General features: G+C 43.7%; 1 protein-coding gene across 2 annotated transcripts in view; it reads left to right on the top strand.

The window, feature by feature from the left end:
- The first annotated feature begins 1,001 nt into the window (after positions 1-1,001).
- SLC17A8 (solute carrier family 17 (vesicular glutamate transporter), member 8) overlaps positions 1,002-26,903 on the top strand; it is a 65,493-nt gene continuing 39,591 nt past the window's right edge. For both annotated transcript variants that reach the window (XM_011992215.1, XM_011992214.1), the window contains exons 1-2: positions 1,002-1,410; positions 24,745-24,997. In XM_011992215.1, coding sequence (XP_011847605.1) covers positions 1,310-1,410; positions 24,745-24,997 — 354 coding nt within the window. In that variant the 5' untranslated portion in view covers positions 1,002-1,309. The remainder of the gene's footprint in view (positions 1,411-24,744; positions 24,998-26,903) is intronic.

Raw genomic sequence — 26,903 nt, 5'->3', positions numbered from 1 at the left:
GGTCCCAGGGAAAGGTCTTAGGTGCCATGATAAAGAATTTTATTGTAAATAGTGCTGCAATAAACATACGTGTAGATGTCTTTATAGTAGAATGATTAGAATACATGGACACAGGGAGGGGAACATCACACACCGGAGCCAGACGAAGGTTGGGGGGCAAGGAGAGGGAGAGCATTAGGACAAATACCTAATGCATGTGGGGCTTAAAACCTAGACGATGGGTTGATAGGTGCAGCAAACCACCATGGCACATGTATGCCTATGTAACAAACCTGCACATGACATTCTGCACGTGTATCCTGGAACTTAAGGTTAAAAAAAAAAAAAAAAAAGGCCATCTGGAGGGAGAAAAGGGGAAAACACAACACAAAAATAATTTTATTTATCCTGAGGAGTCAGTGGAGAGGTCTAAGCAGGTTCTTGATATCTTTCGACTCAGAAATCTTCAATTAGATGGTCCCAAATGGCATCTACTATCATACTTTAAGAGAGCCTGCTCTGTTGATTAGGAGCAAATAAATGTCCTCCTGGATGTATGTGGCCTGGGTTTTGCATTTGGGCTACTCAAATGCAAGTTCCTCCTGGGACCACATCCATGCTAGTGGCTGGCTGAAAAATGGCTTCATGGCTCTCATGAGGGGAATAAAAGGCTTGGAGTGGTGGCTGTGAGCCTGTCTGCAGGGCCAGACCTCAGAAAAGCAGAGGGCTGTAAATGTTTCATAAACTTCTCTCTGGGTGCTTGCTCTGGCTGAGAGCCCATTCATAAGCCGAGGCGGCTGAGGGGCAGGTATTGTGCCGGTTACTATAGCATCACCTTGGAAAGGCTCACTTGGTGAGAGCCGCAGGCGAGCTGGGGTGGGGCAGGAGGGGGACGCGGCTGGCTGCAGGGGCTGGAGCTAGGCCACGAATGCTGCTGCTGGTCTCAGGACTTCTGGTGGTCCGGAGTTCATGTTAGCGTCCCCAGCTGCAGCCCAGGGACGGAGAGAGGCTGCGCTCAGTCTGAGAGTGGCTGCCTGAGACAGCGGCCACAGGCTGCTGCAGAGCGTGTAGCTTTTGCAAGGGGCTGAATTCCCAGCCAGACATCCCTTGGCCTCTTTTTTGGAGGGGTGGGGAGCAGAGAGAGGAGGGAGTTGTCTTGGAAGATCCGGGCTGGGTTTCATCTCCTTTTTGATTTTGAGTAGTTCCCTCCATGAGAACTGACTTCCAGGTGTTCACCAAGGGAAACAAGGTGGTCCTCACACTGGAAATGAGAAAGGATGACAGTTTTTGAGACGGACTGTTAACGGCTCAGAGGTACCCTTCATTCAAAATGCCTTTTAAAGCATTTGATACCTTCAAAGAAAAAATTCTGAAACCTGGGAAGGAAGGAGTGAAGAACGCCGTGGGAGATTCTTTGGGAATTTTACAAAGGTAAAGTTTGAATGCGAACTTTAGTTCCTTTCTGAGTAGCTTCGTATTGCCAATATGTGAGAGACTTGGTATCACGTTTTTAAAACCACACTTTAATGTGGAGAGGATGGGTCAGATTAGATCCTTCTGGAGCTCCTTCTAGCTCCAGTAGTCTATGTCTGGAGGAAAAACAGATGCATTAAAAGTATTGGGTTCTATTAGGAAAATATCGAGACAAGTATTCTGTTTATATAGCTGGATTAGCACTTTCTGGAGATGATGATATTGCATGTGGTATGTTTGGCATTGAATTAGAAAATATTTAGGGAGATAATATTTTATGTTAATTCATTAGTAATGACAAATATAGTTATGCCTTGAACTGAAATAATTTTTATGAGTTTTTCACTGAATCTTTCCACTATAAATGAAAATTAAATATTTGTAATTTTTAGCTTATTTAATAAAATATGTAAAGTGGTTCCTGATTGTATAGTTTGCAAAGAGGATAGTTACACATTAGTTTGAAGGAGGTAACTTAAAAAATTTCTTTAAAGCAGAAAATCTCACATAATTGCAGTGGGAAAATGTTAAGTACTATCATTGAATTGAATGAGATTTTAGTCCAAACCAAAAAGTAAATATTTTTTAAAGTAAAATATATTAGTGGAAGGTGAGTTTGCCATAAATGAATGAATTAATGTGATATTTTTAATTTATGAATTTGTATAGACATAGTAAATGCCTTCTCAAATTATATAAATGATTTCATAAGTGGTCCTTATGTGCAAGGTAAAATGACTGCTTTATCTCTCTGATAATAAATAAATGTGAAAAATACCTTTGATAAGCTTTTCATTTGCTTGGATGATTATTTCTAATCCTGGTGAGTGAAAATGCCATCTGGTGTGTCCTTTAACTTTTCTGTTATCTCTTAAATTTAAAAACTTTTTCATTTAAAGGACTATTTCCAGGCAATCTCAGATTCATCCCATTTCTTGTGTTTTAAGACACATATGCTCCTGTCAGTGTTAAATTTTCCATTGTATCACTGCTAATAAACTTTCCTAATAAAAAAAGGGTTGGACACCTTATTATTTTAGTAATTAAAGACAAAAAGGCTTCAATCAGACCTACACTGAATTAGCATGTCTAGATGAAAACCTAGCTCAGTGACAGCAGCAGAAACCAGCCAAATATAGAAAAAATTACAATAACATTTTTTTCAGAGTGTTTTATCCTTCCGTTGAGCACTCCCCAGGTAACATCTTATTGTGATGGCGTTCATTTGATTAGAAATGCAAAAATAATTTTTGCATAATAAACACAATAGCTTAATTGGCTTATTCAAGTGATGACAAAGGAATCTGGCAAAGTCAAGAATGAAAACCATAGGCCAGGCACAGTGGCTCACGCCTGTAATCCCAGCACTTTGGGAGGCGGAGGTGGGAGGATTGCTTGAGGCCAGAAGTTCGAGACTAGCTTGGGGAACATAGAGAGACCATGCCTCTACAGAAATATAAAAAATTAGCCAGCATGATGGCACATGCCTGTCATCTTAGCTTCCCAAGAAGTGGGAGTATTGCTTGAGCCCAGACATTTAAGGTTGCAGCGAGCCAAGATCGTGCCTCTGTACTCCAGCCAGGGTGACAGAGTCAGACTCTGTCTCAACAAAACAACACAAAAAACAAAACAAAATAAAAAAACCCATGACATTGGGCCATACTCACCATTATAAACAGCAAACTCTGCCTTAGTTTATAAAATACTTGATATAAAAAATACTTAGGAATTTTCTTTTCAAACTTAAGTTTAATTGCTTTTTTTTGAAATTTAATTGCTTTTTTCAATAGGAATTATTGATCTAAGAGCCGGTTTTGCTATGTTGGATTGGAGGAGCCACATGGAGATCTTTTTGTTTACCAAATTGGTTTGCTTAGGGATATAACAAAATTGGTGATTTTCCAAAATGTGTGACCTCAACCAGAAATTGGGCTATGTGTCTAGGACTGTTTGAACAGTTTCCTCAGAACAATAGAAAAACAGCTAGCACAGTGCTAGGGACAGAGAATGCACTAAACAAACGCTAGATATTGTCATGGTTGTCCTAATTGTAGAATGACTTTAGAAAAAATAAAGCCAAAGTCAAATCCCTGTTTTCAGTGATCTATAGAGAGAAATTATTGGCAGAAGAAGTGAAAACAGACATTGCTTGAGCGGTGATTCAAGTTGATCCTCAGTTCTAGTGAGGAATTATTAAGACCAGCTCTGCCACATGTTTGACATTAACCACAGGTGTATAAGGTAATTGTATGTAAATGACCCTGCCCAGAGCCTGGCATATACTGGGCATTTCCCTCTCATTTCATTGCTTTTCACGTAAAACCAGTTGACAGAATCCGACGTAAAAAAATCACAAAGAACTGTTTTCTGTTTTGTAGGAGAATTTGGAAGCTAGAAGCCCCTACATTCTAACTTACAAGGCAATGTAAATCATGGCTGTCTAATAATGTTTGAGGCTGAGGTCATCATCTAAATGGAATTCTTGAGATGCTTTTTAATCACAGTATTCCTCACGGTCAGGGGAGTGGCAATTGCACAGGGAAGCATTTGAGAGTTCGCACACAGGGTTGATTACAGTCAGGCATGATTAGCCTTCCTGGAAAACAGTCATTGATAAGAAGCAGCTGAGCAATTAATCAGCTAAAGGTAAAATAATATATTAGAAGTGTAGGAAGAAAGAAGATGCACTCATTTGTAGTTTAGTATTGCATTATATAGATGACATAGAAAGCATTCAACTTGGAAATTAATGTCTAGAAATTGACATGCAGATTTGTTCAATTTAAATTACAATTTATGTATCCTTTAATTGTTCATGTCTAAAAAACATAATAGTGACAAACAAAACAGTATCTTTCAGACACAGTAAACTCATTTAATTCTATTAAAAACCCCATAGAGAGGGGATTACTATAATTACAACTTTTCTTTTTTTTTGAGATAGGGTCTCGCTCTGTTGCCTAGGCTAGAGTGCAGTGATGTGATCATAGCTCACTGCAGCCTCAAACTCCTGGCGTCAAGCCATCCTGCCTCCTTGGCCTCCCAAAGTGCTAGGATTACAGGCATGAGCCACAGCATCTAGCAACAATTTTACAGATGAGAAAACTGAGCCACAGAGAGGTTAAATAGCTTGCCCAAGGTCACACAGCTTGTAAATGGCAGAGCTGGGTTTCAACCCAGATGTTCTGTGCCCATCATTCTTAATCACTACATTATGTTATTTCTCTAATCAAGTGTCTTTCCTCTTCCTACTCACTGTCTTGATATTGGGCCGCTTATTTAGGGAGGTATACTTGGACTGCAATGTAGCCAGCAACTTCTGGACCTGCTGGCAAGTATGGGCTATTCTCCTAACTGGTTGTACCTTTATTGAAGGCTTTCTCCAAGGGAGGCTTAAGGGGAGTCTGGTCTCTTTACAAGTATGTCTCTCTTCCCTTTAAATGAAACTAGTCCCTGCATTGTGTCTGTCCTTAGCATTCAGGAGTGTGCCAGATAGGCACTTCCTGCTCCATCAACAAAGGCGAGTGTGTTAAAGCTTGCTCTGAGATCAGGCGATCCTGGGTTCCAATTGCTGCAACATCCCTTACTTCCCTGCCTGCATGACCTCTGGTAACTTGGCTGCAATGGGGTGACTCTAGGAAACCAAGTCAGATTACATCTCACACCTGCTCAAAGCTACCTCACTCAGAGTTAAAGCCAGGGCCCTTTCAATGGCCTTCAAGGTCCTCTGTGATCTAGGACTTTTGGAAGGCTCTCTGAGTTCATCTGTGACATTTACCTACCTCACTCTACTCTGGATTCACGGGCCTCCTGGCTCCTATTAGAACTCCCTAGATCCACTCCTGTCCCAGCTTTCGCCCTATGTTTCTTTTGCTTAAATGCTTTCCTCCCAGATAGCCTAATGGCTCATTCCCTCACTTTCTTCAAGTCTCTGCTCAAAGATCCCCACTTTCCTGGCCATTCTATTTAAACACGAAGCTCACCTGCCCTCCTCCTCCTGCCCTCTTCTCTGTCCCTCTTTCCTGCTTTACTTCACCTCTGTCTTAGGTAGGTTCCCTAAAAAGCACAGCCTGAGACAGGGATTTGGGTGAGCCTATAATGTGATTGAATGAGCTTTTCCTGAAAAAACTGGGAGGGAGTAAAACAACAAAGGAAAGGAGAGGCTGGGTGAGGTGGCTCACGCCTATAATCCTAGCATTTTGGGAGTCCAAGGCGGGCAGATTGCCTGAGTTCAGGAGTTTGAGACCAGCCTGGGCAATACGGTGAAGCCCCGTCTCTACTAAAAGACAAAAAATTAGCCAGGTATGGTGGCATAGGCCTATAGTCCTAGCTACTCAGGAGGCTGAGGCAGGAGAATTGCTTGAATCCGGGAGGCAGAGGTTGCAGTGAGCCGAGACCACACCACTGCACTGCAGCCTGGATGACAGAGGGAGACTCCGTCTCCGAAAAACGAAAAAAAAAAAAAAAAGGAAAGGATAAAGAGCCAAGCAAGGATGCACGCTCACAATGCTCGGGGGCCAGATCCACAGGGGAAGGCTCTGGAGCATAAGCCATGTGCTGGTCCTTCCTTTGGGGCAAGTGGGGCAGCCTTTTATATCTCTGCCTCAGTCAGTCATCAGCTCTGAGTTGATGGGGGTGGGTGAGGGGTTTCTTTGGAGGCCACTGAGCAGTGGGAAGTTCTCCAGGGTTCCTCATGCCAAGACTAGAAGCCCAGGCAAGGAGTCACCATGGTGGCAAGGGTCATGGGTCGTGATCCTCAGGAGGAACCAGAACTGTCACCTCATCAAGGGAGCAGGAAGAAATGTGTTTGGCACCTGGGTGGCCCACTCGGACATCTCCTGATACTGCCTGGGCTAGTTTTATTATTTTTTTAATTTTAATTTTTAAAATAATAGAGATGGGGGTCTCACCATGTTGATTAGGCTGGTCTTAAACTCCTGGGCTCAGGAGATCTCCCTGCCTTGGCCTCCCAAAGTGCTAGAATTACAGACACGAGCCACCGCACCCCGCCTAGTTTTAACTGTAAATGGGAAAATACAGCAACCATGACCCGCTAGCAGCTCTGGAAGTAGAACTGTGCTTGCCTATCAAGGGGATCTGGGGAGTGCGCGATGGTGTCTATGACAGCCCACCCACTGCACCGCTCAGATCAACTTGCTTCTCACATGAAGTTCATGCCATCTAGGTACGGCTTCTCCAAGACTCTATGGTTGTAATTCCCGAGGAGCCTTCCAAAGAAGAGTTATTAAGACGGAGTCCAGGTCCCACTGTGATGACTGGTCCCTCCTCTCCACCCCTTTTGATTCCCCTCACTTCTGTTGGTTTGCGTGATGGGTTGCCCCAGCTCTTCATCTCTGAGAAGTCTAAATCCTTGGTTAACATAAACTCACCAGGTCATGGTTGCTGTATTTGCCCACTGAGAGTTAAAAACTAGCCAAGGGAGTATCAGGGGATGTCTCAGCGGATCATCTGGGTGCCAAACATATTTCTTCCTGCTCCCATGATGAAGCAACAGTTCTGGTTCCTCCTGAAGATCAGGATCCATGATCCTTACCACTGTAGTGACTTCTTGCCATGTCTTCCGGTCTTGGCACAAGGACCCCAAAGTGACTGAGCAGCTGTCATAACCATATGTTGACTGAGATTTCCATTGTGTTCCTAAATGGAAGAATTCTTCCTTGTGAATCAGGATTTCTAGACCCTCAGAGCCTAAGTTGAAGAGATGAGACATTCCTCAGGTGGGTTACTGGGAATGATGGCAAGTGGGGCCACTCCTTCTCTCATGCCTTGTTTCTTTGACCTATGTGTTCTGCCCATTGGGCATACAGCACTATATCATAACTGTTGGGTTTTTTGTTTGTTTGTTTGAGATGGAGTCCCGCTCTGTCGTCCAGACTGGATGCGGCAGCTTGATCTCGGCTCACTGCAACCTCTACCTTCTGGGTTCAAACAATTCTCCTGCCTCAGCCTCCCGAGTAGCTGGGATTACAGGCACCCACCACCGTGCCTGGCTAATTTTGTATTTTTAGTAGAGATGGGGTTTTGGCATGCTGGTCAGGCTGGTCTCAAACACCTGACCTCAAGTGATCCGCCTGCCTCAGCCTCCCAAAATGCTGGGATTACAGGTGCGTAACTGTTGGTTCATGGAATATACTGCCTCATGGAGTATAGCACCTTACCCTCCCAAGGCTTCATCTCCAAGCTGATGTCGCAGCTGCATCTTTGAGAAGCGTCTTCAGAGGCTGGGTGCTGTGGCTAACACCTGTAATCCCAGCACTTTGGGAGGCCAATGCAGGTGGATCATTTGAGGTCAGGAGTTGTAGACCAGCCTGTCCAACATGGTGAAATGTGTATTTATATATATATACGCATATATATATATATTTGAGATGGAGTCTCGCTCTGTCGCCCAGGCTGGAGTGCAGTGGCTTGATCTCCGCTCACTGCAAGCTCCGTCTCCCGTTCACGCCATTCTCCTGCTTCAGCCTGCTGGGACTACAGGTGCCCATCACCACCCCCGGCTAATTTTTTGTATTTTTAGTAGAGACGGGGTTTCACTGTGTTAGCCAGGATGGTCTCCATCTCCTGACCTCGTGATCTGCCCTCCGTGGCCTCCGAAAGTGCTGGGATTACAGGCGTGAGCCACTGCGCCTGGCCAAAACATGTATTTTCTACTAAAAATACAAAAATTAGCTGGTGTGGTGGTGGGCACCTGTAATCCCAGCTACTCAGGAGGCTGAAGCAGGAGAATTACTTGCTTGAACCTGGGAGGCAGAGGTTGCAGCGAGCTGAGATAGAGCCACTGCACTCCAACCTGGGTGACAGCAACACTCCATCTCAAAAAAAAAAAAAAAAAAAAAAGAGAAAAGGAAAAAAAGCTTCTTCAGCTCAGCTCTGGCAGGCTGTCAGCTTCTGGATGGTGTGGTATATGGCAAGGCTTAGGGATCCCATTGTCATGTGCCCACTGCTATGCCATCTTCACCATAAATTGGGTGTCTTGGTCTGAGAAGATGTGATGTGAGATCCCATGTTGAGAAATCAGACAGTGAATCCTCAACATGAAGCCAGATAGCGATGCTGGCTGAGACTTGTAGTCTGAATAGGCAAACTCATACATGGAGTATTTCAACCCCAGTCAGGATGAATTGCTACCCTTTCCAGGATGGAAGGGGTCTGTTATAAACAACTTGTGACCGAGAAACTTGTTTGTCCCCTCAGGAATTGTGCCATCTCAGGGGCTCAGCATTGGTCTTGCTGCTGACAGCAGCAGGAGCTAGCTCAGTCCTGGTGAGTGGAAGCCCCGACACAGCCTCCATCCCTACTGCCATGGTTACTCAGTTCACAAGTGCACTGCTCTAGCACTGGGTGGCTGAGGATGGAAGCTGGCTGACATCAACTGGCCAAGTCAGCCTGTCTATCGTCTGTTTTGTGCCTCTTCCAAGTGGCATGTGATAATGTGCAATCAGGAGAGCTCATACTAGGCATCCACTCTTATAGACTGATCCACATCCCTTCCCCAGATCTTCTTCCCAGTCCTCCAATATTGCTTTTTCTGACCCCTGACCTCCAGTGAACTCATTCACCACTGCCTATGAGTCCATGCATATCCCTACCTTTGAATGTTGCTCTTTTCATACAAAATGTGTGGCCAGGAGACTGCTCAAAACTCTGCCTATTGGGAGGCTTTCCCCTCACTGTCCTTCAGGGCCATCCCTGGGGGGGCTGGAGTATAGCAGCAGTCCATTTGCAACATGCTGTAACATACCAAATTGACCAGCTCTGGACCAAACTCAGTTTTTTTCCTCCTGTAATTTGTTCACGGGTGTGAGCTTATGGGGAGGCATTGGTACAGCAGATATGGGTCATGTGGAAACCTGGCCCCTCTCACATGGGCTTACTTGTGCCCTGTGGCCCTGCTGGTGTTAGATTCCAGATGGATCACTTCCATCTCATGATGAACAGTTGGACGTCGCAGGTCTGATAGTACCTAGCTCATGATAGGTCGTTTTGGCTGCATGGCCTCTTCATATTGCATGGTCAGATGCTGTGTCTCCACCAGGACTCAGTAACATGGCATGACTTGTTTTTTGTCTGTTGTATATTTCTCTACTATAGATGATATGGCTTTGTCCCAGAATCCTAAGGCTTTGTGCTATATTTCTCCTATTGAGTTTTGACAGAAACCTCATATAGTGTCTTTTCCTATTCAGATGACTTTAGTGCCAAGGGTATGCTGGAGAATACAGCCGTAGTGGCAAGATCACTCTTATTGCAGCCTGGACTTGCTACAGAACATTTTCTTGTTTTTGGATTTCATTAAAAATCAGCAGTTTTTTATGTCATGGAATAAGTGGGTTAGAACAATATTCCCAAGTGTTGAATACACTGCCTCAAAAACCCAAAGAGGTCTGCCAACCATTGTGCGTCTTCCTTAGTGGCAGGAAGTTCAAAGCACAATAACTTTTCCTTCACTTTGAAGGGAATGTTCTGGAATGTCTCGAACACTAGACCCCTGTCAACTTCGCCCATGTGATGGACCTGTGATCTTTGTAGCAATTTTTTTCCACCCTTTGAAGCACACATGTCTTACTGAGGCATCCAGAGTACTTGTCAGTTCTTGCTCCTGAGGTCTAAACAACATAATGTCGTCTATTGGTCATAATAGATCAATGTGATGTTCTGCAGCTGGTCCAGAAGGTCTCTCTGACTATATTATGAGAGAGAACAATCCACGGATATATACTGTCGTTCATCTCATGTCACTGTGAACTTCTTAGCCTCCTTTCTAATGGATATGGAAAGAATGCACCAGATCAAGACAGGCAAGCTATGTACATGAGTTAAGAGTGTGGTAGTTCCCTGCCATCCACCATGATCCCTTCATTTTTTTTTTTCAGGGGCCCAGGCTGGTGAATTACATTGGGATCTAATGGGGGCTACCACCTCTGCATCCTTTAAGTCTCTGAAGGTGCAATAATCTCTGTCATTCTGCATAATATAATACTGTTTTTGATTTATCTTCTTACCCAGGGATGACAGTTTTAAGGATTTCCATTTGACTTTTTTTCTATTACAATAGCTTTTATTCTACAAGTCAAGGAACCACTGAAAGGGTTTTCCAAATGCTAGGTGTCTGTCTTCCAATTATACATGTGGGAATCATACATGGGGAAATGACCACTGGGTGGGTCCAGGGACATGAACTCACTATGAGACGAACCTGTGCCAGGACTCCACTTATTACCTGACCCTCATAAGCCCCACTCTAACGGAGGCAGGATAGTGCTATAAATCCCTGAGTATCAACATCAGCTTTCCCCTTTACCCAAAAGTCTGCAAAAGATCGAGGTATTTCTCTTTCTTCAGTGTATGTTTACCCAAGTTAATGGTGGTAGACTCCTTCGGGGAAGGACTGTGGGCATCACGACTGCATTTTCTTCTGCGGTGTTGCAGGTTCCTTAGTCACGGAACCTTCAGTCTTCTTCAGTCTTCATTTCCATTGGGGTGACCAGCCTCAGCCTCCTGCTCATTCATCAGCTCTTGATCTTTTCTGGTTTTATGTATATGAAACATACCCTTACTGGCTGCCTTTTTTTTTTTTTTTTTTTTGCTCCTTGGAGCACCATGTTCTGTGATTCATCTCTGAGATTCCTATGGGCTGATTCCCTAACTGTCATTCTGAATTTCCTGCCCTTGCCTATGATGGTTAAGTGCTGCCAATCATCCCAATTGCCACTGGTTCTGGAGTAGCACCTCCTATGGTAAGCCTCAGCCAGCAGAGGACAGCAGCTTCTGAGCATCTCAGTGTGCTGGTGGCCCCATCACCACTGCATTCCTTATTGTCTTAGGAGCAGGAGTATTCCTCAGGCCTCCCGAGGAATATAGTTCATTTGTGGGTTTTCTGGTCTTACATAGAAAATCCATTCCTGCATAGTCAGTTATTTGAGCCTTTTGATCTTTCTTTATAATCTGCTATAACAGTTCCCAACATTTCTCGTTAAAAAAAAAATAAGTTAAAGAGAGACCTTTTAATTGATCAAGAGTGTGATCAACATTAAAGATAGAACAATTACAGAATTCTTATATTCCAAATAACAGAGATCAAAACTTTACTTGAAGGAATAGAAGATAGCCAGTTTAATTATCAGCAATTCATCACTAAGACTGGTTCAAATTCAGCAATTTTTCTACCAGGCATTAAAAAATGAAATAGGCTTGTAAATTAGGTTTATATAACAATGAAGGAAAAGAGAGGATGTAGACCTGGACCAACCCAAGTCAGGATACTCTTGTGGCCTTGGGCGTTCTCTCCTGGAATGGATAATTTTTTATTCTTTTATTTATTTATTTATTTGAGACAGGGTCTCACTCTGTCACCTAGGCTGGAGTGCAGTGGCACAATCATACCTCACTGCAGCCTCAACCTCCCAGGCTCAAGCAATCCTCCCACCTCAGCCTCCTGAGTAGCTGAGACTACAGTTGCGAGCCACCATACTTGGCTAATTTTTAAAATATTTTGTAGAGATGAAGGTCTCGCTATGTTGCCTAGAATGGTCCTGAACTCCTGGGCTCAAGCCATCCTCCCAACCTCAGCCTGCCAAATTGCTGGGATTACAGGTGTGAACCACTGTGCCCAGCTTTCAATTTATTTTTTTTAAAGTCATGGTGGTCATGTCCTATATCTCTGTGTACAGTGTAATAGGGACTAGAAATTAGTACAGAATTACATTTTAAAATCACCAGGCTCTATTTTGTTTAAGCTCTATCTCTAGGAAAAAAGCGGCAGAGAACACATACCACTAGACTGTTCTGGATAAAACACATCTCTATTTTGTTTAAGTTTCCAAGAACTGTATTAGCAGTTTATCAGGACCATTTCTCTTAAGGCCTTTGCCGGGATGTTAGACCCTGTGTCATGGAACCATGCCCCCTTTATTAGTTTCCTAGGGCTGCTGTAACAAAGTACCACAAACCGGGTGGCTTAAAACAACAGAAACTTATTCTCTCACAATTCTGGAGTCCAGAAGTCCAAACACAAGGTGTTGGCAGGGTCAAGTTCCCCCTGAAGGCTCTGAAGGAGGCCTCATGCTTGCCTCTTTCTGGCTGCTGGTAGCTGCTGGGAATCCCAGGCATGTCTTGGCTTGTGGATGCATCACTCCAATTCCTGCATTTGTTGTCACATGGCCTTCTCCCCTGGTGTCTGGGTCTATGTGTTCAAATTCCCCTCTTCTTATAAGGACACCAGTCATGAAATTAATCTAGGATGACGTCATGTTAACTTGATTACATCTGTGAAGATCCCATTTCCAAATAAGGAATTGGGGGTTAGAACATCAACATATCTTTTTTGGAGGACACAATTCAATCACCTACCATATTGACGAACTCTCCCTTATCCAACTTTACTACCCTACTCCCTCGAAATCTAGAACATTCAGGATCCATTCCTGGGCATACTTACCTGCCTCTTGATGTAAATGTTCATCAGATTCTACGACTCCTGCTCCCGGTATCTTTTCTTAGCTCAAAAGTATATTTTCTCATCTAAAGTTTATATTCTCTCTTTTTCCAACTTCTCCCAAATACTTTTACAACAATCAGATTTTCTAAGTGCTTCTTAAAGGTTGGTAGGGTCTATAGATTCAATACCTACAGAGTAAAGCAACCATATTATATATCTTGACATAGACATACTACATATTAACACATAGAAATAGTCTCCACTTCTGCAAGGAAATACGTTGTATCATTCAAAGTTCTTAGTTGCAATCAACAGAATCCACTCTAGCTAAAGGGGAATGAAATTTAGTAAAGAATGTTAGGAATTGGGCCAGGAGGAGTGGCTCACCCCTGTAATTCCAGCACTTTGGGAGGCCGAGGTGGGTGGCGGATCACCTGAGGTCAGGAGTTTGAGACCAGCCTGGCCAACATGGTGAAATCCCATCTCTATTAAAACTACAAAAATTAGCTGGGCATGGTGGTGCGTGCCTGTAATCCCAGCTACTCAGGAGCTGAGGCAGGAGACTTGTTTGAACCCAGGAGGCAGAGGTTGCAGTGAGCCGAAATCACACCATTGCACTCCAGCCTGGGCGACAGAGCAAGACCCCATCTCAAAAACATAAATAAACAAAAAATAAAAGAATGTTAGGAATTGTTCAGACTTCCTGGAAGGATCAGGTCTGGATGCTCTATCTCTAGGAAAAAAGCGGCAGAGAACACATACCACTAGACTGTTCTGGATAAAACACAGCTGCTACCACTGGCTGCCTCTAAGTGCTGATTATATTCATGACTTGTTCCAGAAATTCTGCCACAGCAGTCACAGAGGAGCCAGTTGCCTCTGTTGCATTCAAAACCATCTGCACTACCATTCCCCTACATGCTGTATCCTCTTCTTGTTCTGTCCCGTATCTAAATCTTATTCAAGTGCTTCGGATTTAACAGAGTTCACCTCTCATGACTTCATTGTAGCTGCAAGAGAGTCTAGGAAAAGTAGTTTTTTTGGTTTTGTTTTGTTTTTGATTTTTTTTTTTTTTTTTTTTTTTTTTTTGCTGCTCCAGCAAGATTCAAAATATCAAGAAGTCATTAAGATATTCGACAGTGATAAATGATGGTTGTCTGCTCCATATGTGTGTTGCTAGTCTAATTTTTATTTTTCAACTTTTGATACAGACATGAGTACAAAACATATTTTTCTTATGTCTTGATTTTAACTACTAGAAAAGTAACAGTCTAAGTATAATGTTAAATGGCAACTGAGCTCACTGTGGAAGTGACAGTAGGGAGTGGTGGGAACTGTGGTAAATTGAGAGCCAATTGTAACCATGACAGAGTGAGAGCTTGATAATTTCAGGTCTTCAGATTTTTCAGAATAAACAAGAAATCCAAGGTTTTATATGTTTGCTTGTTTCTGCTTTTTTGAGCTATCTTCTGATATTTATTTATTTATTTATTTATTTATTTAATACAATTTTTAAAAGTAGAGATGGGGGTCTCACTATGTTGCCCAGGCTGGCCTCAAACTCCTACCTTCAAGCAATCCTCTCACCTTGGCCTCCCAAAGTTCCAGGATTACAGGTGTGAGCCACTATGCTGGGTCTTGGTTTTTAAACTCTGTCAATTAATCTAAATTCTTTTGTTTTTGTTTTTGTTTTTTTTGAGATGGAGTTTTGCTCTTGTCACCCAGGCTGGAGTGCAAAGACATGATCTCAGCTCACTACAACCTCTGCCTCCTGGGTTCAGGCGATTCTCCTGCCTCAGCCCCCTGAGTAGCTGGGATTACAGGTGTGCACCATCATGTCTAGCTAATTTTGTATTTATAGTAGAGATGGAGTTTTGCCATGTTGGCCAGGCTGGTCTTGAACTCCTGACCTCAGGTGATCTGCACGCCTTGGCCTGCCAAAGTGCTGGGGTTACAGGCATGAGCCACCGGGCCCGGCCAATTAATCTAAATTCTAAGGGAAAAAAAAAAAAAAAAAAGCAAAAACCCATACACACATTACACCAGATAAACAAAACATGGTTATGAGTCACATATGGCCATTGGGCTGTCAGCTTGTCATCTGTGACTTAGGCTTTTTAAAGCCATAGAGACTATCTTTTTTTCCCTCTTATTCATCTAATGATCCCTGCTGAGGTAAGAAGCAGTGACTCTCTGCTTAAATGGGGGGATAGGAAAGGGTCAAATTACCAGGAGAAAACAAAAACAGCCTAGGTTAATACCTCAAAATCTATGAAGCTGGGCTGAGTGCTAGGGATTTTTGGTTGTTGACTTTCTGAACTTATAATCTACCAGAAGAGGCAAATATCAATTTTAAAAATGAGAGACGTAGGTACTGTGAGAGCATTGACTGGGCTGGAGTTGACCAGGTGCACTTTATGGAGCTCCTTTTGAATGTGATGTGCTGAAATCCATGCTGATAAGATCCTATTTCAAATCTCAAACTAGCTCTGGGGATCGTATTTTAAATCCTCCTTCCCTTCTTTAAAATTTACCATTTATTGATTATTTATTAAGTGCTAGGAATTAGGCTAAGTGTTTTGTAACTCGGTCTTATTTAACGTTCATGGTAGTCCTATCTTCTTCTCATAAATAAGTGAACTGAGGTTGAGGGAAGTTAGGTAATTTGCTCAAGGCCACATACCTAATAAATACCACAGTCAGCATTGAACCCAGGACTGTCTGTCTCCAGGGCATGTTCTCTTAAACCCACTGCAATACTGCTTCTCCAGAACCTTTAAAAAAAAAAGTCTGTGTAGGTAAAGCACTCACTATTTGTCAGGCACTTTCTGATTAGTTCCTGTGGCACACTGGTAGCAATAAGCTGGATAGCAAATCTCAGTTGTGTTCTCCCTTCACCAACTGCAGCTGGATGATCCTTGGGCAATTTGTTTTGTTTTGTTTTGTTCTGTTTTGTTTTTAAGACAGAGTTCTCACTCTGTCACCCAGGCTGGAGTGCAGTTCACTGCAACCTCCACCTCCCAGGTTCAAGTGATTCTCCTGCTTCAGCCTCCTGAGTAGCTGGGATTACAGGCGCTTGCCAGCACATCCAGCTAACTTTTTTGTATTTTTAGTAGAGATGGGTTTTCACTATGTTGGCCAGGCTGGTCTTGAAAGCTGACCTCAGGTGATCCACCTGCCTTGGCCTCCCAAAGTGTTGGGATTACAGGCGTGAGCCACTGCATCCAGCTGGGCAAGGTTTTAAAAATTCTGAGTCTCAGTCTTCTGAGCTGTAAGATGGAGGTAAGTCCTATTTGTCAAGACTATTTTGAGGATTAAGGGAGATAATATATATTTTATAGAAATCTCGCGGAGTGTCTAGAGTGTAGCAAGTAGTCAATGTCCTTCAGTTAATTTTCTTCTTCTAGTAGAAGAGCAACTCAAGGATTATGTAAAAGACAACATGAGCTAAATGGGACCTTTCCGGAGGGCAAATTTGAATGCTGTATATGTTTGCTAGGGCTGCCACAACAAAATACTACAGACTGGGTGCCTTAACCAACAGAAATTTATTTTCTGTCTGTTCTGGAAGCTAGAAGTCCCAGATCAAGGTTTGATTTCTCCTGAGGCCTTTGTCCTTGGCTTGCAGATATTGCCTTCTTGCTATGTCCTCAGATGGCCTTCCTCTATGCATATGCATCCCTGGTGTCTCTCTATGTGTCCAAGTCTCTTTTTATGTATTTTTTTGAAACAGGGTCTCCCTCTGTCACCCAGCCTGGAGTGCATAGTTCACTGCAATGTCCAACTCCTGGGCTTAAGCGATCCTCTCCCCTCAGCCTCCCAAGTAACTGGGACCACAGGCATCCATGCCACCACACCTGGCTCAAATGTCCTCTTCTTATAAGGATATCATTCATATTAGATTAGGGCCCGCCCTAAGGCCTCATTTAACCATAATTACTTCCTTAAGCACCTTATCCTAAATATAGCCACGTTTGGTGGTACTGGGGGTTAAGAGTTCAACACATGAATTTTGGGGCACACATTTCAGTTCATACCAAATACGGTGAGCAAGAAAATTGATTTAAAAATATTGTTATATATATATTTAGCTTTAGAGAGGGTCTGTCTATATTGCCTATGCTGGTCTCGAACTCCTGGGCTCAAGGGATCCTCCTGCCTCAGCCTCCCAAACTGCTAGGATTGCAGGCGTGAGCCACCACGCCCATCCAGTAAATGGATTTTTAAAATTATCTGCACGTTCTCTCACTTTGTGCTCCAAGTGTTGATCTTATTACCTATGAAACAAAACAAAACAAAACCTTTTCCGCAATTAGTGGGAACATTTGAATTGCAAAGAAATAGTTCTTTAAGTGCCTAAGGGTTAGTTAGCATATCTTAGGCAATTAGACTCCTGGGGCTTGGATGTTTGCTGGACAACTGTGTCTGAGAACAGAAAGCAGGCACCTCCCCAGTGTGTAGAGGGCCAGCAGTCCGCAGACCGCAGCTGTCTATATTTGGAGAAACAAGAATGAGAATGTCACTCTAGAAAGAATGAAGATTCTCTGATCTAAAAGATCAACTGCAGTAAAGCAGGGAAGGAAAACTGAATGGGATAAATAGCTGTTAGGAATAATTAAAGTCCTCCAACTCCTAAGAAATGAGTTCGTTTTTCTTCTCTTATTCTTAAATAACTTTCTCCTCTCCCCCCTTTTTATAAAGCCTTTTTTTTTTTTTTTTTTTTTTTTTTTTTTTTCTGGGCAGGGATGAATAGATCCTTAACCCTGTCTATAAGTGCTTCAAGCCAGGAATGATGTCTGGAATTGATCCACCAATTCCATTCAGTTGGACAAGGATTCATTGTTTCCAGGCACGATGCTGAACATGGAGAATAAAGATGAGTTGGAAATGGTCCTGGGATCAGGGAGACCTTCATTCATATATGGACACGACACAAATCAGTGACTTCTTTTTTTTTTTCCCCCGAGACAGGGTCTCATTCTGTCACCCAGGCTGGAATACAATGGTGCCATCTCGGCTCACTGCAACCTCCGCCTCCCAGGTTCAAGAGATTCTCCTGCCTCAGCCTCCTGAGTAGCTGGGATTACAGGTGCCTGTCACTGTGCCCAGCTGATTTTTGTATTTTTAGTAGAGACGGGGTTTCATTTACCATGTTGGTCAGGCCTGTTTCGAACCCCTAACTTCAGGTGATCCACCCGCCGCAGCCTCCCAGAGTGCTGGGATTACAGGCATGAGCCACCGTGCCTAGCCCCCAGTCAGTGGCTATTTACTTAGCACCTGTGCTGCTGAATGAAAATGACTCTAACTCCATGTGAGAAGTGCTCTAACAGAGGAATATGTAAAATGCTAAGGAGACACCAGGGATGGCAGAGACCCTAACGTTCAGGCAATGTCTATTCATTTATTGGCGGTAATGTGTTAGTCTTTGTAGGGTAGGCTCATGTATCTCTGTGAGATAAATGTTTATTGTACAGAAGAGGATATGTGAGATTCAGAGAGGCCAGGTTATTTGCCCCCAAGTCGAGTATCAGTGGCACAGCTGGAAATCAAATCCAGATTATCTGACTGCCCAGAGCCTGGTGTGTTCCATGATACAGGGTGAGGGTGAGGGGGTGCTTAGTCTTCCTCTGTGAGCTAGGCTATACAAGAAATGGCCTGCTATTTGAATGCTTTTAAAACAAATCAAATCTGGCTGGGCACAGTGGGTCCCACCTATTTATCCCAGCACTCTGGGAGACTGAGGTGGGTGGATTGCTTGAAGCCAGAAGTTCGAGACCAGCCTGGCCAACATGCTGAAACCCTGTCTCTACTAAAAATACAAAAATTAGCCGGGCGTGGTGGCCTACGTCTGTAATCCCAGCTACTCGGGAGGCTGAGGCACGAGAATTGCTTGAACCTGGGAGGTGGAGGTTGCAGTGAGCCAAGATTGCGCCACTGCACTCCAACCTGGGTGACAGAGCAAGACTCTGTCTCAAAAAAATAAATAAAATGAAACAAATCAAATCTGACTCTGAGCCCCCTGCCTGGGGGAAGTTAGATTTCTGCTCATTTTGGTGCTCCCCCTTTGCCACAGCAAGGTTGTGCAAAGGACTCACAAACAACTCAGGAGGTCCTGCTAGTTGTTGATCCTCATTTGCTCCTGAGCCCATGATCCCTTGAAGTAGTGGCTCAGCTGCCACTTTGGGCAAAGGAAAGTGAGATCCTGTGCTCAGACCCCTCCCCACAGCTCCCGATATCCCATCTCCAACTGGAGAGCTGCTGTAAGGGCTGGCATCAGGTCAGCCAGCTATAGGTCCTGCTTCCTGGGGAGCCCACAGCTCCTTCTTTCAGAGCCTTCCCTTTGATCATTACTTTCCCCTTCTTTCTCTCCATCTCCCATACTGTATGTCTCCCCTCTGGAAAGTCTCAGGATATCTAAGATGGCACTGTGCACACAGAGCGTGCTTGTGTTGGTTCAGGTCTTCCAAGAAAGCAGATACCAAGACAGGATTTGGCACATATGAGACATGGTCTCGCTCTGTCTCCCAGGCTGGAGTGCAGTGGCACAATCACAGCTCACTGCAGCCTCAAACTCTTGAGCTCAAGTGATCTTCCTGCCTCAGCCTCCCAAAGTACTTGGATTACAGGCATGAGTCACTACACCTGGCCAAGAGATTTATTGAGGGAAAATGGGGAAGGAGCTGGAGGAGGCTGGGAGAGTGTTCAAACTGCTACCTGTGTAGGAGAGAAGGAAAGAAGAAAAGCTAGGTGAGAAGACTTTCAGACTATACTACAATACTGGGAAGTTTTGGCATGGCCAGTGGGGAGTCCTGGAGCTAGTCACTGTCAGAGGAATCCTGCCTCTGGCAGGAAAGAACGGCCTCACATCCCCGAGGTGCTGAGTTCTTGGCGGAATAGCAGCCTGTGAGAAAGAAGCGCTGTCCCCACGCCAAATGGGTGGTTGATTCAGAGCACAGCAGCTGGGGCTCTCTGCAATTAAGCACTGCAAAGCCCCACAGCGCTTTCGGTTTTCATTAGCCTTCATCTAAAGCATCTGCATGCATGTAGAGAGGGCTAAGCTTATGACAGGTGACACTTTATTAATAGCAATAGTGATAGTACTTACCACCTATTAATATAAAGTACTTTTTACATACCAGGCACTGCCATGAATCATTTACATGCATCAATCATTGAACAACCCTATGAGATACCCATTACGATTAGCCCAGTTTACAGATAGGGATTCTTACAGGCTGAATTGTGTCTTCATATGAATCTGCCCAAATTCTTTACGGTGAAATTCTAACCCTCAGTACCTCAGAATATGACTACATTTGGAGATACGGTCTTTAAAAAGGTAATTAAGGTTAAATGAGGTCCTTAGGGTAGGCCCTAATAGAATATGACTGATGTCCTTATAGGAAGAAAAAATTGGGACACGCAGATCCATAGAAGGAAGACTATGTGAAGGCACAGGGATAAGAGCCATCTGCAAGCCAAAAAGAAAGGCCTCAGAAGAAACCAAGGCCTGCTGAAACCTGGATCTCAGATTTCTGGCTCTAGAAATGTAGGAAAATACATTTCTGTTGTTTAAGGCACCTAGTTTGTGGTACGTTGTTACAGCATCCCTGGAAGACTAGTAGCAGGTCAAGTAACTTAGCCAAAGTCACAGAGCTAGCACGTGGGAGACAGCACTGGGCGTCTCTCAGCCCAGAGCCTATTCTCTTACCATGCTCTTCTGAGTCATGGTGGCTGGGCAAGGACTACAAAGTAACAGGTGCAGATGACAAAGTGACTCAGGAAGATCATTGAGAAGGAGCACGGCTTGGTGTGCTGGGAACACACAGGAAAGGGGCCCAAGGGACCTAGACAGGAAAGGAGAAGGGTTTCATATCTTGCCTCTACCCACTAAGGGCTGTGTGACCTTGGCCGGTTTGTTCTTGCCTTCTGAACTACGGTTCTATTTTGTGTCAAATGGGAGTATTAGATTTCCCATGTCTCACTGAGCTGAATTAATGATCAAATAAGAGAATTACATGAAGGCATCTGTAGAGGAGGGCAGAGGGAAAGAACTGAATTTGCCTCATACAAGTATTGCTGTGGTTGTTATGTATTATCCTTGTTTTAGCTGCTAGGAATATACTATTATAGTAATGTGTCAACATTAGAGCATCAGTTTTCTTTCTTCTTCTTCTTCTTCTTCTTCTTTTTATTTTTGAGATGGAGTCTCACTCTGCTGCCCAGGCTGGAGTGCAGTGGTGTGATCTCGGCTCACAGTAACCTCTGCCTCCCGGGTTCAAGTGATTCTCATGCCTCAGCCTCCAGAGTAGCTGGGACTACAGGTGCACAGAAATTCGTGGAGACTACTAGGGCAGCCCATTATAAAGTCCTATCATCTAACTGCCTCTCAGAGCTAATGGCATCAATGCTTAGTCTAGCACCTCACTCATTAAGTGACGGTGAGGATTAATGTAATAAAAATAGCTGGCATATGTCACTTTTTAATATGTGGAAAGTTCTGTTCTAAATTACCTAAGTTTAATAACTCATTTATGACAATCCTAAGAACAACGCTATGAAGAAGAAACTATTATAATTCCTAGCTTACAGATGAAGAAACTGAAGTCCAGGGAGGTTAAGTAATTAGGCTGAAGTCACACAGCTGAGTAGGCGGGAGACTCAACATTTAAAGTAAAGTACATGAGCTCCTCAGTTGGACATAAATTGGAGAAGTGAGGCATCCAAGATGGCGTCAAGATTTTTTTTTTTTTTTTTGAGATGGAGTCTCACTGTCACGAAGACTGGAGTGCAATGATGCAATGTCAGCTCACTGCAACCTCCGCCTCCCAGGTTCAAGTGATTCTCCTTCCTCAGTCGCCTGAGTAGCTGGGACTACAGGTGCATGCCACCACACCCGGCTAATTTTTATATTTTTAGTAGAGACAGGGTTTGCCATGTTGGCCAGGCTGCTCTCGAACTCCTGACCTCAGCTAATCCACCTGCCTCAGCCTCTCAAAGTGCTGGGATTACAGGCATGAGTCACCGCACCCAGCCTGATGGCTTCAAGATTTTTGCTGGAGCAACCAAAGTTGCAAAATTTTCATTACTTATGATGAGAATGACTTCAGGAATTATACATTTTTTTTAGGGGAAGTCAGTTTGGACATGTCAAGTTTAAGCTGCCTTTTAGGTGTCCAAGGAGAGGTCAGATAAGGCTAGTTATAAAGATTGGGAGCTGTTAGCATACACATGGTATCCAAAGCCCAGAGCCAGCTAAGATGACCTAGAGGGCATAGATAGAAAGCAAGAGACCTGAGAATGGAGTCTAGTGTATATAGGTGGAGGAAAGAAGGACTCAGCTATAAGAGACAAAAGAGAAGAATTAGGAGGATGACCAAGTGTTTTCCTGGAAGAACATAAAATGGCCAAGGCAGAGAAAGTGGTCAATTGTGTCAAATGCTGCTGCTAGGCTGATTAAATCAGATGAGGACTGAAAATGACTTTTGGACTGAGCCATGAGGAGGGCATCGAAAACCTTAAGAAGAGCAGTTTTGCGGGCTCAGGTTGGGAATACCTGGCTGGAGTGGGTCCAGGAGAGAACAAGAGGAGAGGAATTGAAGTCATTTCTTTCTTAAAAAAGGAAAATGAAAAATAGGAGGATAACTGAAAGAGAAAATGTATTTTATTTTAGATTGTCATATGGGAGGAATAAAAGTTTATTTATAGGCAACAGGAATGATCTATTATACTAGGGAGGAGAACATAATGGATAAGTGTGGGGGTGGGGATTTCTGGAGCAATATTCGTAAGGGGATAAAAGGGGACGAGATCTAGTGTCCAGGGAGAGGGGCTGGCCTTAGCTAGAAGCATGGACAACTGCGGATGAACACATAGACCCCATCAGTATAAATGCAGGCTGGCAGGTAGATACATCGGTAGGGAAATGATTAGAGTTCTTTTCCAATTGCTTTAATGTTCTGGCACATTTACTAAGCTTCTACTCTGGGCTCACAACTTGAAACTGAAAGCTCCTTCCCGTGTTTTACCATCGCTTTTCACTTTGATTTCAACAAAACCCACATCATCCAGTAATTGTAGATGCTTGTGTATGTGTCTTCCTTCCCCACCAGCCTAAGAGCCGGAAGAAGGCAGAGAACATGTCATATTCTCTATTTTTCCCCAACACTTAGCACAGTACCTGAGACACAGTAGGCACTTAATATATATCTGATGAACTGAATTGAATCCAGTATATTTGTTTCTCTATACTTGTGCTGGAAATTTGGTTTTCCTTGAGTCATAAGAATTTGCCAAGGTGCCAGGGGCGGTGACTCCCACCTGTAATCCCAGCACTTTGGGAGGCCAAAGCAGGCAGATCATGAAGTCAGGAGATCAGAACTATCCTGGCCAACATGTTGAAACCCTGTCTCTACTAAAAATAAAAAAAATTAGCTGGGCATGGTGGCACGTGCCTGTAATCCCAGCTACTCGGGAAGCTGAGGCAGGAGAATCACTTGAGCCAGGGAGTCGGAGATTGCAGTGAGCTGAGAATTGCGTCACTACACTCCAGCCTGGTGACAGACCGAGACTCCATCTCAAAAAAAAAAAAAAAGAAAGAAAGAACCTGCCAAGGTTGTCTTTCATATGAACCGGGGGGCAAATGACTTGTGTTTCATCCAAACTATTATATTAGCTATTTGTCACTGAATTTAATATTTATGAAAACTTGCAAGTTTTGATTATCTTTAAAAACACTTGGACCTTAAGTGGGCCATGACAGCATCCTCAGAAAGATGACAATAAGTAAGAGGATACAACTTCCTTTATAATTGACAGATAGGATTCAGTTTGCCCAATTACTGTTTTTAAAAGAAGAGATAAATTCACTATAACGAATGTGCCATAATTGGAATCTATAGAGGTCAGTGAAAAATTCTACCATTTGAATAAAAGGTGCTAGAGGACCACCTCTTTAGAGGAACCATCTAAGGAGAAAAGGATATACAACCAAATGGGTGTACATTGTGATAGAAAATGTCCCTCTCCACCTCCACTTAATATTTTATTAAGACTTAGAAAAATTAGGCCAGGCACAGTGGCTCACACCTATAATCCCAGCACTTCGGGAGGCCGAGGCGGGCGGATCATCTGAGGTCGGGAGTTTGAGATCAGCCTGACCAACATGGAGAAACCTCGTCTCTACTAACAATACAAAAATTAGCCTGGCGTGGTGGTGCAGACCTGTAATCCCAGCTACTTGGGAGGCTGATGTGAAAGAATCGCTTGAACCCGGGGAGGCAGAGACTGCGGTGAGCCGAGATCGTGCCATTGCACTCCAGCCCGGGCAACAAAAGCAAAACTCTGTCTTAAAAAAAAAAAGGACTAAGAAAGATTAAGGTCAACTGTAACAGCTGGGTTGAGCAATGTGAACAAATCCTGTCAATGCTCTTTCAGCAGGAAACTCAGTATAGCATATTGTTTTAGACACAGGCTCTGGACTTCGGCTTCTATCCTCTCTCAAGTGACTTAGTTTCCTTATCTATAAAATGGCATGATGACACTATCTACCTCATGGGGTTGTTATAAGATTTAAATGATTGATTGAATGCTTATAAAAGTCCCACACAATACCCAGAACATCAGTAGTTTTAGCCACTATAACTTACTTTAATAATAATAATATTTAATAATAAGACTTACTTTAATAATAATAATACACCCATAGTATTCTACTATGGGTCTTCCTTTTTGTTTTTCATCTGCTGGTACCTTTTATCTTCTTGCTTAGTATCCTTTCTTTTTCCTTTAATCCTGGCTTTTATTTTCTGCCTATCCTTCTTCCCATGTAGAAAAATCGATGGGAGCACTGAGGAAGAAGATAACATTGAGCTGAATGAAGAAGGACGGCCAGTGCAGACGTCCAGGCCAAGCCCCCCACTCTGCGACTGCCGCTGCTGTGGCCTCCCCAAGCGTTACATCATTGCTATCATGAGTGGGCTGGGATTCTGCATTTCTTTTGGGATCCGGTGCAATCTTGGAGTTGCCATTGTGGAAATGGTCAACAACAGCACCGTATATGTTGATGGAAAACCGGAAATTCAGGTTGGTATCAATCCATGGTGGAAGCCTTTTCTTTTTTGAAACAGGGCCTCACTCGGTCTCCCAGGCTAGAGTATGTGGCGCAATCTTGGCTCACTGCAGTCCCAACCTGCCAGGTTGAAATGACCCTCCCATCTCAGCATTCTCCCATTTCAGCATCTCAAATGAGTAGCTCCTCCCATCTCAGCATCTCAGCCTCTCAGATCAGTAGCCGAGACTACAATCGTGAGGAAACTTTTTTTGACTGCAGCTGTGTCAATACTTTGCTCCTTGAGAGAAAGCCCTGCAATTCCTTCAGTGATATGACAAAAATGGAGAGTGGCTACTTGTGTTGAGCACTGTGCAAAGTGATGGGGATAGAAAGGTGAACGACCTAGACTGGGCCCTGGAGACTAGTAAGTGATGACAGTTTTAGGGGTTGGGGGGTAGGTGCCATGTTGGAGGTACACAGGATGCTCAGGCTCATAGGAGAGGGCCCAGCCCAGACTTCACTATTGTGAACAAATTCCCAGAGTGATGGCTGGACCAGGCAAAGAGGGTGTGGTGGGGGGGGAAGAAGAATGTTTGAAGAAAAAGGTATTGTGAACGACTGTAAGAAAGAGACAGAGACCGAGACAGAGAGTGAGTGTGTGTGTGTGTGTGTGTGTGTGTGTGTGTGAGAGAGAGAGAGAGAGAGAGAGAGAATGCACACATACTATGTAGGTATATTTTAGGAACTGAAACAGGAGCTCATCATCTTTTCTGTGTCACGGACTTCTGGTGATGACTGATGAATATTTGCCAAAGTAATGTTTTAAGTTCTTAAAATAAAACACAAAGGATGACAAAAGAAGCCAATTATATTAAAATATAAATACCAAAACATGTAAAAATCGCATTTGTGACATAGAAACATATGGGCTTCTTTAGTAGTACATCGGTGACTAAATCTAGCATTGGGTCTAACATCTACTGTGATTTTAAGTTGGAATGTAAGCTACTGTTGGAAATAGTGACCATGACTGTAATACGATTCGAACATATTTACGATTTACACGTGGGACAGAGTCATGGGTACTTGTCATACAACTGTGGCTTGTTACCTACATTCATAATGGCAGAAAATGCTAAATTTTGGTTAAGAGTGAAAATAAAGATGCATGTTTTCTTCCCATCCAAGTTCTCAGATCCGTAGGATTCCATCCACAGACTCCAGGTTGAGAACTCCCAGTGACTGGGTAGAGCACCTTGAGGTGGAGGCAACGAAGTATATAGGGGGCTAATCATCCGCAGCCTGGTGGGCGTGTAGCAAGGGGCTGCAAACACGGAGTGATCATACCTGTGCTCCAGACTGGTCACTGCCCCATCGCAGGGGGCCAGATTGAGGTGAGATAGGAATGGAAGCCACAGGGCCAGTTCAGAGGCCATCATAGTTACAAGCAAGGATACTTTGAAGTGACTTAAATAGTATTGTTTTAGGAATCACTGGAAACATAAAATCTGGTTTGCTGCTTAAATGATAGACCTAGAGAAGTACTGAGGTTATGGGGGAAAAGAAACAAACAAAAATGTCTGCCCAGTAGACACCCCATAAATGCATGTTTCATCGTACTAAACTCACACACTGCAGTGACTCATGCAGAAATCCGTTCATTTGCAGAGAGGCATTTAACAGTTCTCTGGTCCCTCCCTCTGTTTGAAGACACATTTAGATCACAGTTTTTTGAACTAGCGTCTGGGAAATCACCGCGCTGCAGGCTGTGCGGTGAAGAAGGCAGTGTGAGACCTGGAGCCATACTGTGCTGTGTCCTGTGAGACTTTTCAAGAGGGAGACGTGGTGGGCAGTATTTCCTGGGCTGACTTGATCATAGAATGCTCTCTTTCGTGCCACATCTATTAGCATCATCTGGAACAGTCTCCCCTGCCAGGC

Source organism: Mandrillus leucophaeus, unplaced genomic scaffold, assembly GCF_000951045.1.
Source record: "Mandrillus leucophaeus isolate KB7577 unplaced genomic scaffold, Mleu.le_1.0 Scaffold408, whole genome shotgun sequence".
NCBI classification, from domain to species: Eukaryota; Metazoa; Chordata; class Mammalia; order Primates; family Cercopithecidae; genus Mandrillus; species Mandrillus leucophaeus.
This window is presented reverse-complemented; position numbering and strand designations above follow the sequence as displayed.